Source organism: Camarhynchus parvulus, chromosome 1, assembly GCF_901933205.1.
Source record: "Camarhynchus parvulus chromosome 1, STF_HiC, whole genome shotgun sequence".
In the NCBI taxonomy this organism is placed as follows: domain Eukaryota; kingdom Metazoa; phylum Chordata; class Aves; order Passeriformes; family Thraupidae; genus Camarhynchus; species Camarhynchus parvulus.
The window spans coordinates 1,935,911-1,953,120 of NC_044571.1; the positions used below are offsets into that span (position 1 = coordinate 1,935,911).

Consider the following 17,210-nt stretch of genomic DNA (forward strand, 5'->3'; position numbering starts at 1 on the left):
GGTTCCTGCAGACAGAACTTTCTCTGCTTTGATAAAAGCTGAGGGGCAGAGAAGTAAGAACCAATATTTTATGTTTGTCTCCATTTCTTCGTGGTGAAATCCTGAAATCCTGAGACCGTTTAAATGCCCAGCAAAACTCCCCCTTCCTGAGGTGATCCCTGGCACCAGGAATGTGCCGTGGAGCTCAGGGTTGTGTTGGAATGGTGTGATTTTTAGGATCCCTTCCTTCCCAAACTATTCCATGATTTTATGATTCTCTAAGAACACAAATTTCTCTTGAGGAAGGGAAAAATCCATCCCAGCTGCAGAGTGCTGCCTTCACATCTCTGAGCCGATGCCTTGTGAACCTGCCCCGGAGCAGAGGCTGGGCAGAGCTAAAGAATAAAGCAGGGATTTATTCAAAGCATCTCCTCCATGGATGCACCTTGGGCAGCACCAGAGCCCAGCCAGGGCTGCACCCAAGATGAACCAAAATGGCCCCAAAATGCACGGCCGGGCACGGGGTCTGTCCCTGGGATCAGTTCTGCTCCATTTGCACCTTGCAGTTCATTGTCCCATTCCAGCTTTAGCCCAGGCAGTCCCACCCTGCTTGTTTTTCTCTCTGCAGCCCACGGTGTTTGTGCTCCTGGGCTGAGATTTGGGTCATTTGTCCTTGGTGCCCAGCTGGAGCAGGAATTGTTTTGTCTCCCTGCTCTGTGCACAGAGCTCTCCATCCCATAATGTGAAGCCCAGACCCACACGCTAAAGCAGCACAGAACCTGTAAAACAGAAAAGCTCAAACCTGAGGCATCAGTCCCACAGGGGAAGGAGCAAACCCACCCAGGACAAACCCCAAAAAGGGATTTTTGCAGTAGGAATTTCCCCCAGTCCTCACCACCCCCAGAGATTTCTCAGCAGTTCTGTAAATCCAAGGAGAAAATTCCTTGGTGCCTTCTGCCATTATTCCCATTAATTTAATTCCCATAAAAATTATCCCCATTCACATTATTCCCATTATTCCCATTCACATTATTCCCATTAAATTATTCCCATTAAAATGATTCCCATTGACGTTATTCCCATTCACATGATTTCCATTAACATTATTCCCATAAACATTATTCCCATTAAAGTTAGCCCCATTAAAATGATTCCCATTAACACCATTTGCATTAAAATTATTCCCATTTAAATTATTCCCGCCTTTTTTCGTCTTTCCCTGCCTGTCCCCCTCTCCCTTCCCGGCAGTTTTATCAAGGGATGAACTTTGGGGTGCAATTTCTGGGGCTGAAATGAGGAAAGGAAAATCCCTTCGTGTGTGGGTCCGTGTCCATCCCACCCATTTCTGGGAGAAGCTGCAGAAAATTCTGGAAAATCATTCCCCACCTCCTGAAACAGGAGCCTCATTCACCTCCCAAAACATTCAGAGCGTGGATTGTCCTGTTGGGAAAGGAAAAAGCGCTGCTGAAGAACGGGAGGGGCTTTTAGGGCCCTAAAGGGGATGGGGTTTTACCCGCTGTTATCACCCAAGGATCCTAAAAGTGATTGGGTTTAGCCATTATCACTTGGGGATCGTAAAGGATTTGGGGTTTTACCCGCTGTTATCACCCAAGCATCCTAAAAGCAATGGGGTTTTAAACTCTCTTATCACCTGAGGATCCCTAAAGGATTTGGGATTTTACCCACTGTTATCACCTGAGGATCCTAAAAGCGAATGGGTTTCTGTAATTATCACCTGATGATCCTAAAGGCTTTAGGGTTTTAGCCCCATACCTGTGGATTTGGGATTTTCCATTACCTGGGATCCTAAAGGCTTTAGGGTTTTAAGCCCCATTATCACCTGAGGATCCTAAAAGCGACGGGGTTTTACCCATTATAGCCTGAGGATCCTTAAAGTGTTGGGTTTTAGCCATTATCACCTGAGGATCCTAAAAGCAATGGGGGTTTACCCATTATCGCCTGAAGACCCTAAAGGGTTTGGTGTTTTACCCATCATTATCACCTGAGAATCCTACAGGATTTGGGATTTTCCCGACCATTACCACCTGAGAATCCTAAAAGTGATTGGAGTTTAGCCATTATCACCTGAAGATCCTGAAGGATTTGGGATTTTAAGCACCGTTATCACCTGAGGATCCTAAAAGCAATGGGGGTTTAGCCATTATCACTTGAGGATCCTAAAAGGGATTGGGGTTTAGCCATTTTCACCTGAGGATCCTAAAAGCAATGGGGTTTTAAGCCATTATCACCTGAGGATCCTAAAAGTGATGAAGTTTTAGCCCCGTGATCACCTGAGGATCCTTAAAGGATTTGGGATTTTACCCGCTGTTATCACCTGAAGATCCTAAAAGCGATTGGGTTTTAGCCATGATCACCTGAGGATCCTAAAGGCTTTAGGGTTTTAAGTCCCATTATCACCTGGGGAGCCCACAGGATTTAGGATTTTACCCACTGTTATCATCTGAATTTCCTACAACTGATTGGGGTTTGGCCACCATTATTATCTAAGGATTCTAAAAGTGATTGGGGTTTGGCCATTATTATCACCTGAAGATCCTACAGGATTTGGGATTTTGAGCATCGTTATTAGCTGAGGGTCCTAAAAGGGCTGCAAGTCCTTGGGAGGTTTTTCCAGGACCCCAAATAATCCGATTTTTGGGGTTATTTCTCTCTGCCTGGGACGAGCTCCAGCTCCGGGATGGATTTGGGGCTGTCACAGAGATCAAAGCCAAAATTCCTGCAGGGATTTCGGCACTTCCCAATCCTTGCGAGTCAGGGAATTCCCATCCCCCCGTCCCACCCCATTCCTGGTGGCATTTTGGGTGATTTCCCATTGTGTGTGAGACGCCAGTGCAGGAAATCAGGACAAAATCATCTTTTTCTTTATTGTCTGTCCCTTTTCCCCGTGCAATGTTTCATTTAAAAAACCCCAAATAATTTAATTTCATTTATAGGAATTTCATTCATAGGAATTTTTTCAGCTCAGGCAGTGGCTCCAACGCAATAAATACTTGCAGGGATAATTCAACAAGCTGATAAAAATACATTTATAATGGTGTTTTAAGCGTGTTTTGCTCCTAGCAAAGAACCAGCAGCTCCATGAATGAATGATTTGTAGGATCAGGGATTTTTTTGGGGTACAAATTAAAGGGATTCAGGTGCAAAAGGGAAAAACTTGGTTCAAATTCACCCCGAAATTGTTGCTGCCTCTCTCTGGCACTTCCGGAGCTTTCCTTGGCTGCGGTGTGGGGGAAAAAAAATCGGGATTTTGTACTCGAGGGATTCCATGGAGGATGGAAATTCCCTTGGGCTTTGTTTCCCCAATAAATTGGTGTCGAAACACAAATTGGGGAAGTTGTAACAGCCGTGGCCATTCCCAAAACGATCCCCAAAACCCCGTCTTAAATTTAGGGGTGCTAAAAACCCCATTTTGGGAGAAGCAGCATCAGCTTTGCATCGTTTCCCATTCCCAAAAGTTGCTTAATTCCCATTTTTCCCGAGCGACACGAGGACCATCAGCACCGCTGAGGGCTGCTCTCCTTATCACGCAAAAATAAAATTAGAAGGGAGAGGATTAATAGAATTAGAGAGAAAAAAAATATAAAATAAAACCCGCAAAAAACCATTAAACTGCAAAAAAAAAAAAAAAAAGTAAAAAACCCAAATAAAACCAAACGCAGCCAGGTGCGGGCGGTGCTAATGGGGCTGTAAAATAAATAGCTCGATCTGCACCAAAATATCAAAATATCCTCCCCGCGGTGTTTGCCCTGGCTGCTCTCTCTGATTTAACTCCTCACCTTCCCTTCCGAGCAGTGGAATAGAAAATTGTCGCCTTTAACCCGCATGAAATCCTGATAACGCCGGCAATTTATGGGGAAAAAAAAAAGTCAATATTGTGAATTTTCCGCTAAATCGTGGCGTTTTCTGGGTCTCCCCACGCGCGTGGGGCGCGTTTGTGTTTGTTTTGCGTTTATTTCGCGTTTATTTCGCGTTTATTTCGTGTTTACAAGGAGCTCGAATTAAGGCGAGATGCAAAGCAGGGAGTGAAACTCAGCTCAAGATTTTCATGAATTTAAATATAAAATCCACCCCAGCTCTTGACTAAAAAAAAAAAAAAAAAGAAACCAATTAAACGCTGTTTTTTGACGTTTTAGCAGATGGATGCACATCAGTAAATAATTCCTCTTATCTCTGCTGCGCCCGTAAAAAGTTATCAGCCACTAATACAGCCCAGATGGGTTTTAAGCTGTGGTTTGCAACAGCCGTTCGCCTGAATATTTCTCTTTTTTTTCCCCTTAAATAGAAAAGAAAATTAAATTCGGGAGCGAAAAAGTGGAAAATACGGGATTAAAAAAAAAAAACCACTAAAATAAAGAAAAAATTTTAAAATTTAGAAAAATTTAGGAACTTGGCGTGAAATAGTTCAAGCGCCAAATTCGGCTGCTTAAAAGCAGGGACCTGTTGCAAGTGCGGAGGGCGGGCGCTTTTTTGGGGGGGCACAGGACCCGAAAATGCCGCTGGGCAGTGCCAGGATGGGCATCCCCGGTTGCCCGCCAAGGGACAGCGGGACAGGGACAGCGGAGCCGGGGGATGCGGGAAAATCTTCGCTCCTGCCGGGAATTCGGGACCCCGGCGCATCCCTGTCCCCGCAGCGGGCGCCGCGCTCTTCCCGCCGGGTTAATGATTTTTAAATTTCAGTTGAATTGCGTTAAATCTCACAGCATCAAAGGCAAAATCCGTCCCCAAAGCGGCTCCGGGTACAGCCGAGCATCCCCTGCTCCCGGTGGGGCTGCGGGGGGCTCAGCTGCTGTGGGGACGGGAGGGACCGCGGTGGGAGCAGCTCCCGAGGCTGCAGTGGCCGCTCGCCCCAATTCTGGATCCCAAATCCCGACCCCAAATCCCGGAGCGCTGTCCCGGGGATGCGGGAGGTCTCAGCCCTTGCGGGGACAGGAGGAGCTGTGGTGGGAGCAGCTCCCGAGGCCGCAGCGGCCGCTCCCAAACCCAAATCCCAATCTCAGACCCCAAATCCCGACCCCGAATTCAAATCCCGACCCCAAATCCCAAATCCCGACCCAAAATCCCCCATCCCAAATCCCCAATCCCGGGGTCTCCCCGCCGCCCCCCACCGGTGCCGCTCGGCCTGTGGGCGGCGCGCGCCCTCCAGCGGCCACGACGGGAACTGCACCCAGCGCGCCCCCCGCCGCCCCTGGCGCGGCTCCGACGGGAGCGGCCCCGGGGGGTCCCCGCGACCCCCTCCGTCCATCCATCCCTTCATCCTTTCATTCCTTCATCCCTCCATCCATCCCTCCCTCCCTCCCTCCATCCATCCATCCATCCATCCATCCATCCATCCATCCATCCATCCATCCATCCATCCATCCATCCATCCATCCATCCATCCATCCATCCATCCATCCATCCATCCATCCATCCATCCATCCATCCATCCCCCCGCAGCCGCTCTGAGCTGCCGGGGCTGGCGGAGGGGAAGCGGCCCGCGGGTGGCCGCGGGGAAGGGCGGGGATGCGGCGGGCGAAGGGGGTGAGAGTTGGCGGAGGGAAGCGCAAAGACAGCGCCGAGAGCGCGGCGGGGACGGGTCGGGATCGCCGCATTCCCGGTCCGGGGTTCTGACAGTGGCAGGGACGGGTCGGGATCGCCCCGTTCCCGGTCTGGGTTACGCTCGCGGAATCGGCGAGCGTAGAAATTAAAAAAAAAAAAATTATAAAAAAATTTTTAAAAAGCCACCGAAACCAAAAATCCCCAGCCCGACCCGGCAGCGCCGCCTCCCCCCAGCATCCTCGCTCCCGGCTCCGCGGGCTCACAGCGACCGGCGGCTGGCGACCCGACCCGCTGGTGGCCGTGTGGCTGTGCCCGAGCTGTCCCCGGCGGTGCTGTCCCCGCGCTGGGCTGTGCAGAGGAGGAGGAGGAGGAGGAAGGCTGGCAGGGATGGCCCTGGCTGGGAGCGCCGCCATCGCCCCAACAAACCAGCGGCGCCGGGCGCCCCTCGGGGCCGAGGGTGCGGCGGGGACCCCAAACCGGCGGTGGCCGTGTCCGGGACCCCCCCCGCGTGTCCCCCCAAAAGCCCCGGAGCAGAAAGCGCCGGCAGCTCGCCCGGGGAGGAGCGGGGCCGGCGACGGGGCGGTGTCTGCGGCTCTGCGCGCACCGTGCGGGCACCGGGAGCGAGCAGGGGGAGCCTCGGCGGCCACGGCCGGGGCTCGCAGGAGCCGGGGGTGCCGCTGTCCGGGTGCCCCGGGGGACGAGGCGCGGCCGCGGTGTCCCCGCCGAGCCGGCGCTCGGCCCGCGCCGATTCCGGGAGCCCCCGGCCCGCGGCCGCGCCCCGGTAGGGCCGTGATTGGCCGGTGCCCTCCCCGTATGCAAAGCACCGGGGGAATGACATTCCTCCGCACGCCTCCGCCGCCCCGACTCGCTCCCGGCCACCTCCAGCCAGCCCGGCGGCCGCCGGCCGGGCGCGCTCGCCCCGCGGCCCCGCGCATCCCATCCCATCCCACCCCGCCCCATCCCATCCCGTCCCGTCCCGGCAGGAATTCTCCGTGCCCACGGGAGGCTGCCGGCCGTGGAGCGGAGGCTGGAGCTGCTCTCTAAAGCCGGCCGGCAACTCCGGGGTTTGATCGCGCCCGCCGCTGCCGCCGCTGTGGGGTCACCCCCTCCCGCCGCCGCCTCGTTTCGCGGAAGGAAAAGATTTCACCCGTTCAAAAGTAGAGATTTCGCTGAGTGGGAAGGGGCGGTTTTTTCTTTTCTTTCCTTTTTTTTTTTTTTGGTCGCTTTTTTAATTTTTGTTTTTCTGCTGTCGCCGGTGGTTTTGGGTTTCTGTGTGCGCGGCAGGCTCCATCCCGCAGGACGAGAGGGAGGAAAGCCGCGTTTGCCAAAGCAGCCTTCCACCTGCTGCGATTCAAATATTGTTAAGCAGCCGGTTCCTGCGGCCGAATTAGAGGAAGACTGCCTGAGATACTGAAAAAAAAAAAAAAAAAAAGGAGAATTGGCAACGAGCGCCGAAGTTGTTGCAGACTGTTGGTCTGACTGCTGAGGAGGACGTGAGTGGGAGAGAGAGAGCGCTGTTGCACACACAAAACCACAGAGAGAACCCACAATTTAACCAACATCCCCAACCCCGAGTTTGCAGCTGTTGGACCTCTCAGCTCCGGCGCTTGCGATCGGCTCTGACTTTTCTTTAAATGAATGAAAGGCGTTATAACAAACATAGAGATTTGAAGCTTGAACGCCATGCACTGAGCTTTTCTTTTCTTTTTTTTTTCCTTTTTTTATTTTTTCTTCTTTTTGCGCAAGAATGATTGAAAGGTCATGACACGAGCGCTCTTAGAGCAACGCCAAGCGAACTACTGAAGCTCATTTTCAAGGCTGCTTTAAAAAAAAAAAAAAAAGGAAAGAAAAAGAAAATCTGGCGGAGAACATTAATGGATTCCTGTTGTGTTTAAATTCTCTACAGATTCTGTTGTAAATATTTGATGAAGTCCGGTAGATGTGCGTGTGCGTGAGTGTGTGGCCGTGAATTTCTATCCAGTTGTAGCCAGCTGACCTTTGCTCAGCAAGCCGAGCTCTCGATCCGCCTCCTCCAAGGAACAGCCCCGAATTTCCCTCCAAGAGCGATTTTTGCCTCCAGAAGACGCCGGCGCCTTTTGGTTTCTCTTGGGACGGGAGAGAAATCACCTGGAAGGACCTGGGGAGCGCCGGCTCCGCGCGTGTTTCCGACCGCCTCGGTGCTCGCTCGCCTCCCTGTTTTTACTTTTCCCGGCCGCTTTGGGATGAGCTTTGGCCCCGCTCACTTTCCGCCTCCCGGCCGCGGTAAAGCCGCATGAGCCTCGCGTTTATCGGATTAACGGGATCTGTTCCGCCGGGCCAGCAAGCCGAGAGCTGAGGCTATCAGCAAAAAACCAAATTAACTCGGGGGACTCGGCAGCACCAAGCTCTCCTGGGAGCGGGGGCTCAGCCCGCGCCCGTTTATGTTGGTCCCCAGAGAGCGGCTCGCTGAGGAGTTGCGCTCGCGTGGCCGCTTGGTAGGAACTCAGTGGAGGTGTTGTGTGGCTCTAAAGGCTTGTTGTGATGCGTATCCCCGTAGATACCAGCACCAGCCGCCGCTTCACGCCGCCCTCCACCACGCTGAGCCCGGGGAAGATGAGCGAGCCGCTGGCGCTGCCCGGCGCCGAGCACAGCGGGGCTTTGCCGGGGAAGCTGCGCAGCGCCGACCGCAGCATGGTGGAGGTCCTGGCGGATCACCCCGGGGAGCTGGTGCGCACCGACAGCCCCAACTTCCTCTGCTCCGTGCTGCCCACGCACTGGCGCTGCAACAAGACGCTGCCCATCGCCTTCAAGGTAGGTCCCGGGCAGGGGCGGGTGGGGATGGGGGGGAAGGATGCGGGGATGGGGGCTCGGATCCCGGCTCGCTCTGCGCTTCCCTCCTTCCATCCTTTACTTTCCCTCTTTCCTTCCACCCTTTCCATCCTTTTTCCTTTCCTTTCCTTTCCTTTCCTTTCCTTTCCTTTCCTTTCCTTTCCTTTCCTTTCCTTTCCTTTCCTTTCCTTTCCTTTCCTTTCCTTTCCTTTCCTTTCCTTTCCTTTCCTTCCATCCCTTCCCTTCTTCCTTCCATCCCTCCTTTCATCCTTTTCTCTCCCTCCTTCCTTTCATCCTTCCCTTCCTTCCATCCTTTCCTTTCCCTCCTTCCTTCCACCCTTTCCTTCTTTCCATCCCTTCCCTTTGTTTCCTTCCATCCCTTTCCTCTTTCCCTCCATCCTTTCCGTCCTTCCCGGCCGCGCTCGGGGCAGGAGCGGGGGCAGCCGGGGAGTGCCAAGGGCCGGGAAAATCTCCCTGCAGCCGCTGCCTCCCTCTTCTCCCCACTCCGAGCTCAGGCAGTGACAGGCGGCTCTGCTCAAGGGGGAAAAGCAGAAATAAATGCATTTGATTTCCAAAAGCCGGCCCCGCGGAGTTTGGCTGAGCTGGGGAGCAGATGCCGCAGCTGGAAAGGGGCGGCCCGGAGCTGGAGGAGCCCCGGGATCCCCCAGAAGTCGCCCAGGGTGGTGGCAGGTCCCTCTGTCCCTCTGTCCCTCTGTCCCGCTGCCACCCATGGGGGACACCCGCCCGCAGCCCCGGCCCCGCTCGGGACTTTCCCCTGCCAGGGACTCTCGGAGGGACAAAGCACCACAAAACAACCGAGGGACAAAACACCACAAAACAACCGAGGGACAAAACACCACAAAACAACCGAGGGACAAAGCACCACAAACCAGCCCAGCGACAAGCCCAGACCTCACATTTCCTCTTTTACCGGCCCGGTTTAACAACAGCAAAAGTCGCGGCCTAACCCGGGCAGCCCGCTGGGAATTCTCCCCGCCTTTGCACAGTCCCTTGCTACATCCAAGTGAAATCAGGGAAAAGAAGGGGAAAAAATCCGGGAAAAGAAGGGGAGAGGGAATGGGAGAGAACATCCCCGGCTCCCGCCTGTCCCGAGCCGTGCGGGGGATGCTTGTGGCGCTTTCCTCCCTTCCCGTTACCCGGCTCCCAGGAAAATCCTCCCGCTTGGAGTAAAATCCTCCCCCTCGGAGTAAATCCTTTTCCCTTGGAGTAAATCCTTCCCCCCTTGCAGTAAATTCTTCCCCCCTTGGAGTAAAATTCTTCCCCCTTGGAGTAAGTTCTTCCCCCTTGGAGTAAATCCTTCTCCATTGGAGTAAAATCCTCCTCCCTTGGAGTAAATTCTTCCCCCCTTGGAGTAAATTCTTCCCCCCTTGGAGTAAAATTCTTCCCCCCTTGGAGTAAATTCTTCCCCCCTTGGAGTAAATTCTTCCCCCCTTGGAGTAAAATTCTTCCCCCTTGGAGTAAGTTCTTCCCCCTTTGGAGTAAATCCTTCTCCATTGGAGTAAAATCCTTCTCCCTTGGAGTAAATTCCTCCTCCCCCCGCTCACGCTGCTTTTTTGACCCGGCACTGTGGCTGACTCCCTGAACTCGCTGTTTTCTCTGAATTTTGGCTCCCGAGCGAGGGGTGGAAAAGGGAATTCTTCTCCTTTCTCCTTTCATCCGAGCCGGGAGCCGCACGGACACGCAGCTCCTGGGAGCCCCGGGGGTTGATTTAGGATCGGGATTTGCCAAGCCCGAGCTTTTTTTGCGGTCACTAAACCCCGGCTGCTTCAGCATAACTAATTTTTGTGTGTGTGTGTGTTGAAGGCCACCAGACTGGAGCCCTTCCTGTGTTTTGGGGAGAGGAGAAAGGAGGGAGAAGGGAATCGGCTCAGCTTCGGGAATTCCTGCTGAGGAGGGGAAAGTTTTATTGTGTCTGCTCTCGTTTTCCGCAGATAAGAGCGGGGCAAAGGGAGGAACCGATCACGGGGTCACTTCCGAAATTCCCACATTTAGATTAATTATTACACTCGTCCCCACGCACCGGGCTCTTAATTAGCCGGGAAGTTTTCCTGCTGGAAAAATCGGGGAGTGAAAAGCGCTCCGCCCCGCCGGGAAGGGAGATGAGAGAAATCCCGATTTTTCCTGGGGGATCCCAGTCCGGGTGACATCCCGGAGGAAGGACAGGAGAGGTGGCTCTTCCCCCTCCTGCCCGATCCTCATCCCATCCCTGGGAATGCCGCGATGATGTGGAAATTTCCCTTGGAGAAAAATTATTCCCGGGGGTTTCAGAGATTCCCGCAGCCGCTTTCCCTCCTCTGTCCCCAGCAGTCTCAGCGTTCACCCCGCTCCAAACTCAGCTTCTCCAGGAGATTGGAAAACCGGGATAATTCCACCTGGAAATAAACAGCAGGAAAATAAAATTTAAAAAAAAAATTATCAAGCCCACCCGAAAATTAGGAGAAGGTTTCATTAGGAGAGGCTGGAAGGGTGGGCTGGGAGGCACCTGCTGCCTCCGTGTTCTTCATCTTCACCCCCAAATTCTCTCTCCGTGCACGGCTGAGAAATAAATCCTGAAAGGATCTGCCACATCTCAGTGGTTTTCTACTAAATATGAACTATTTGCGAAGCCATTTTTTAAAAATCAGGATTTTTCAGATTGTTTGGCCCAGGGGAAAAAAAAAAATTCACCTCAGATCATTCCTCTGCTGCCAATATTTTAGTTTGCATCTGACAAAATGCGCTGGGGTTTATCGAGTATTTGTTATTTTTATTCATTGGAGGAATAAAAAGAGGCAGGCAGAGAGGTTTTCTCTTCACATTTAGAAAAATCCACTAAAAATGTGCAGGATTGGGATATTATTTCAAACCCAAGTGATCAATTTTCATTGGGCTTTCCTAAATTTATGAATGATTCTGAGAAACTTAAAAAATAATCCACAATAACCAATAAGGTGCCATGTAAATTCATTGTCCAAATGCTGTTAAGGGTCCAAATCTTCATTTAAGAGGCCAATTTGGATTAATTGATGCAGAGAAGTAAATTTAGGTACCCCACAGCACTGCAAGCCTGATATTCTTCTTGCTTCTCAGGAAATACAAATTTTAGAGGTAAAAAGTACAAGCCAGTCCTTGATAACTCCAGTAACATGTCCCAGCTTATCTGTTTAGTCTTTTTTCTAATGTAAATATTTGTATTTCTGTTTCTATTGTCTGTGACTTTCAAGTCCAGTTTCTTTTCTGGGCTGGGTCAGTTTTTGAATAGTTTTTAATATTTTTCTTCCCGTTTTTTGTCACCAAGGTTGAGATTTGAAAGCTTTAAAATATTTCTGTCAGAGACAACTGGCCCTGGACCCTTGAGAAACTTTGTGAAAGCTTAAAATCCTGGCATAAATTTCCTTAAATTCAATATTTGCATGGCAGAGGAATGCCCTGATGTTCCCTTTTCCCTGGTTTTTTGTCTGTGAGATGTGGATGCATCAAGGTTTTGTAGGATTTTTTAAGAACTGGCTGCAGAGTTGCTGATTTTGTGAGGATTTCCAAGCTTCAGCATTTCCAACAGGGCCTCATTTCTGCCAAAATCAGGGAAATCTGAAAAGCCGAGCTGAGTGCAGGCCCAAAAAACCAAATTACAGCACAGAGAGGAGAACAAAAACCCAAAAATCAGGGCCGGGGAGGAACGGGGAAAGAGGAAGTTGAAATCAAGATGTAAAGAGGGAATTTTGACCCAGAGATTTTAGCTTTGCATGTGGAAGTGAAAATCAGGGTTAGGGGTGAGCAAAGGGAGAGGACAGAAGTGAAAAGCTCAGCCTCCTGTGGAAAAAAAAAAGCTGGGAAATACCTGAAAATGGGGAATTCTCTCATGTTTTGGGAGGTCGCTGTGTCTGGGGAATGAAAATCAGGGCTGGATTGAGTAAAGGAGCTGCTGATCCTGTTTTTAAAGAGTAAATAAATCAGAAAAGAGAAATAAAATCAGATTGTGACAAACTTCAGCCAATTGTAACTGCCTGGACTGGAGTCAGAAAATGTTAAGAGGAAGGAAAATCTCGAGCTGCAACTCCGAGGACGCAATGCAGGGCTGGTTCCTCTTCCAGAGAGCAAAAGAGGAATTAAAAACGAGCTGGATTTTTATCTCTGGGTTTGTTTTTTTGGGGGGTTTGGGGGGGTTTTGTGGTGGTAGTGCTGTGGAATTGGGGAAACAACAATGGGATCTAAAGAGAATCAGACAAAATAATTCAAGCTCTGATTTTTGGCAGACGACACGGAGAGAGATCCCAGATGTCCGTGGAGTTCCAGCAGGTTGAATTTGGTTGGGGAATTCAAGGAGATACAAGAAAAATTAAATTTTTCATCATTAAACCAGCGTGAACAGTTAAAAAAAATCTGAATCTTAAAGTTCAGAAATCTTTATATTTCTCATCAAAATCCCAGCGAATCTTGTGTTCCTAAAGGTTTGATGGGTTCTGGCACCAAGGAGCACAAACATTTTGGGGAAAGGGGAAAGTCCTTAGTTCAGGTCATGATTTCCATCCATCCACTCGAGGGTGAGGCCTGAAAATTATTTGCTTTATGCTCCTGAAGGAAAGAAAGAAATTGTTCAGTAAATTGGGATTAAACATTTGATTGAGGCCTGATTTTCCACGGCCTTGCTCTGGATTTCTGCTTGGGCAGCTCTGTTAAGAGCTCTTGATATAAATCAAACCATCGAGCGCTGCTACTTGAATTCATTTATCGACAATTACAGGGACTTTGGAAAGCTCATTTTCTGTATTTTTCATCTCAGAGCATTTTTTCATTTCACATCCTGCTGGGTGTTTCAGAGGTGCATCAAGGAAGAAAAATTTCTGTCCAACCATTGGGAAAAATTGGGTTTAAAATGGTAGAAATCCACAATGAGGAGTAAAAAAGGTGCATTTTAAAGAATATAAGTTATGGTAATATAATGATATTTTAAAGAACATAAGTTATGGTAATATAATGATATTTTTAAAACTCGCTATCTTAGGATCTTTGGTTCTCCAGGAAATTTCTTGGAGTTCTCGTGGAAATTCTTCTCCAGGGGAAAAGAATTTTTTATCCAGGTTGGAAAACACTTTAGTGCAGCAACAAATCAACCACCACGCTACCATTTAGCAGCGGGCAGGTGTGGAATTTATCCTTTCAGAGCTCAAATTCTGTCATCAAATTGAAAATCCTTGATTAGAGAATAACAAAGGCGCCAACGCTTGGGGGGAAGAGGAGAATTCCCATCCCAGCGGATCAGGAATGATTCCCAACACCCGCTTGGCCCACCCAGGTTTTCACTGCGGCTTCTTCCCCCTCTCCATGAAACAAAGTAAACTGAGGGTTCTGCTCTTGCTGGCGCAGGTGGTGGCCCTGGGGGACGTCCCCGATGGGACCCTGGTGACGGTGATGGCCGGGAATGACGAGAATTACTCGGCGGAGCTGCGCAACGCCACGGCCGCCATGAAGAACCAGGTGGCGCGCTTCAACGACCTGCGCTTCGTGGGCAGGAGCGGCAGAGGTACGGGGGGCTCCAGCTCCATCTCCTGCCCCTGGACAGGAGATGGGAGTTGTTATCCACCAGGTTATCCACCAGGGAACGCTGGAAAACCCAGCACGGTTCCATTGCAAAGGCGCGGGATGGGTTTCCGCGTGTCCGCCCGGTTTTTTCCGCGTCGCGCTGATTTTTAAGCGGTGAAATCCCATTGGGAAACAAAATATCAAAACCCACCCAGAGAGTGATATTTTGACTCTGGAAGCCACCCTTGATAATTTAGGCAGCACGATGTTACCCGTGGTTAGGTTTAAGTGGCAGATTTTCAGTTTAAAATGAGAATTTTCAGCTTGTGGTCATCTCAGGGCTCCCCAGCACTCACTTCAAAAACTGATTTTTGCAACAGGGAGAGTCAGGCTAAAAATGCAAATAATTCCCGCTTAGACCTAAAAATTCCACAGGTTCCTGGCCTGCTGAAGGCTCTTTCTCTGACCTTTCTTCCTCTCAAAATTCAACAGTCACGGCAGTTGATGTTTCCTGCAATATGGAGAGACCAGGCAGGGCAGAGGGGTTCAAAATCTGATTTATTTCTGCCATAACCAGTAGTTACTGGTAGAAATAAAAAGGCTTTTGGAGCATAAATAACAAATAAAAGTTGAAGCTGACTTAGAATGCACTATATAAAAATATTAGGAAGCTGCAAACAGCACCTGACATGTTACCCGTGAGTGGGCAGGTGCACAAAGCTTCATCCCAAAATAATCAGCAGAATACCCTTTAAAACTTCACTCCCTAATCCTAAATCCCATCAATTCCAAGAGAAGCACTTAAAATAAACTAATGGAATGGTGAGGAGACTTCAGGGAGGTTGGGTCAAACCCCCAAAGAGAAGCCAGCGAGTTGGGGCTCAGAAAAAGCTCAGGAGAAGGAGTAGCCTCTCTCTTTTTCGTAAGGTCAGGGATGAAAATCCATCACATTTCCAGTGTGAATTCAGGAGGTGATTTATTCTGTATTTTCCATCTCTTTAATTTGTCTTCAAAATTGGAATGGGGCATTGCGGTATTCCAGCGTTATTCCAGAACAATTTAGTGACAGCGCAGCACCTCCTGAATTTCAGGAGGTCTCATTTTGGAGCAATTTGTGCTCTGGTCTCCCTCAGAAGCCAGGGAATGCTGCCCCTTCCTCACCACTTTCCCCTCCCTCTGTTCCCATGCGACACCCGAGCCATGACCTGGTTCCACAGAGGGATTCCTGATTTTCAGGAGAGTCCCAAAGCTGACCCACTTCTGGCTTTTATTCCAAATGGGAGATGTGTCAGGCTGGAGAGCGAGGAAGTTCTCCTGATTATACACAACAGCCTTTCCTCTCCTTTGAAGTGAAAAGCACCCGTGGACACCCCTCCAACACAAACAGCGCCACAACGCTGCAGCAGCGCGGCCCTGACGGAGCACTAAATACATTTAAGGAATAAAATCCCCATCCAGTTTTCCTCTGGGTCCTGCAGCGTTTTTAGCTGAGGGTACAGAGGCAGCTGCCTCTCAAATTGTGTTGTTTGGGCCGCCTTCAAATGGAAAACACCCGCAGCTGAGAACGTCGCCTTGTAATGCCAGCGAGGAATAATAATAGGGTAATGCAGAGCAAATTATATCCATTTACTGAAAACATGAGAGATGCTGTAATGTCTAAAAGTATCAGTCATTAAACATGGTCATTTGGAATATTAAAGGTACCACCTTTTCAGTAAATGGAATTTGCATTATGATTCAGAGCTGACTGTTTAGAAGATTCAAATGAATAGCTGGCAGAGTGCTGGAGAAGCTCATAAAAACAAACCTGTAGTTCAGTTCCTGGCCATGGTAATGAGGCTGGAAATCATAACAGGCAACTGGGGGAGCCTCAAGGTCAAAATCCAGCAGCTGGGACACAGCAGGCCCTATTTCTTGGGAACAGGGAACCCTTTCCCTGCTCCTTTAGCCGCTCACACACCAACCCGGGCTTTCCAGGTGTGCTATCCAGAGCCAGGTGCTGAGGATCCTTTAAGTGGAGGGATTTGGGAACGCTGCTTCGTGCTCTTAGTCAGGCTCCCAGGTTCAACATCCTCACCTGCCCATCTTTGGGGCGGTGACTAATGGATGCTTTTGTTTACTCCTCCGCCAGGGGATTGTTTTCCAAAGGTGGGGATTGTTTGCCTTTGTGCGGGATTTGGGAGCTGCTGTTCTGCGGCATTTGCACAAAGCCTGCAGCAGAAGGTGGCTGCTTCAAAGGGCACTGCTGCCTTTGATACTTGGCTGCAGGAAAATGAACCCCGACTTTGTTTGCCGTGGAATATTTGAGCTGGGATCAGCACAGTGCCACCGGTGATAATGCGGTGCCAGGGGCGTTATGCGAGCAGGGACTGAGAGTTCACCTCGGTTCAGGCCACGGTGGAGGCTCCTTATGTCCCTCAGGGGATTTAAAATCCTTGCTTTAAATCCCTGATGGAGAATCAGGAATGGTTTTGAGTGGTGATCATCAGAATCCCCATTAAAATCCCCGCAGCAGCCACAACTCTGTCCCTTCCGAGGAGGAAATTCCCATTCTTGACACGCTTCATAAATAATTTCAATTTCTTCTGTGGAATGCAGCAAGACTGTCTATATCAAAGATCATTTTCCATGTTTTCCTCCTGGTTTTGGGAGGGTCACAGTGAATCCCCCTGATCTGGGGGCTGATTTCCCCTCATCAGTAATTGGCACCAAATATCAGCTGAAGTTTCAGCCTCATTCCATGCCCAACACCCAAAGTTTGCCCCGGGCTCAGTCTTGCTTAGAGCTAAAAACCCGAAACATTTGGTTTTCTTCACACCCAAAATAGCAGTGAGACTGTCACAGGTCACCCAAAACCTGGAGATGTGGTAGAAACGCAATTTGGCTTTTTCTTCCTCAACCAAAGAGATTTCCATTGGATTTGGCCGGGATCCAAGGCTCCGGTTCCTCAGCCCTCAGCTGGAGAATGCTGCTGGGCAAACCTGCCCGTCTGGCTCAGGAGTCATTTCGGGAAGAAAAATGTCCTTTTAAAACTCCAGCCAATCTCAGCCTCCCCCCTTGGCCTGATTACCTGCTTAAAACAAAATTAATCTTGATTTTTCGCCCTCCGATTCGCGAACATTCTGAGCTTCCAACTGCTCCTGCTGCAACGTATCCCTGTTTTTTTAGGGGATAAAGAACCGGTTTAGGTCACTCTGATGAAATGGATCTGATGCAAAAAGCCTGACATTGTAGAAGTTCATTGGCTAAAATGAAAAATAAATAGTTATTTTGGAGAGGGAAGGCTCTGTGGCTTGGGGAACACGACATATTTTCCTCATGGAATCATTAATCCTGGTTCCTAT

At 50.0% G+C, this 17,210-nt stretch overlaps 1 protein-coding gene across 1 annotated transcript in view; it reads left to right on the top strand.

The window, feature by feature from the left end:
• Positions 1 to 6,441: 6,441 nt before the first annotated feature.
• RUNX1 (RUNX family transcription factor 1) overlaps positions 6,442 to 17,210 on the top strand; it is a 90,018-nt gene continuing 79,249 nt past the window's right edge. The window contains 2 exon segments of the mRNA XM_030959259.1: positions 6,442 to 8,328; positions 13,711 to 13,867. Coding sequence (XP_030815119.1) covers positions 8,059 to 8,328; positions 13,711 to 13,867 — 427 coding nt within the window. The 5' untranslated portion in view covers positions 6,442 to 8,058.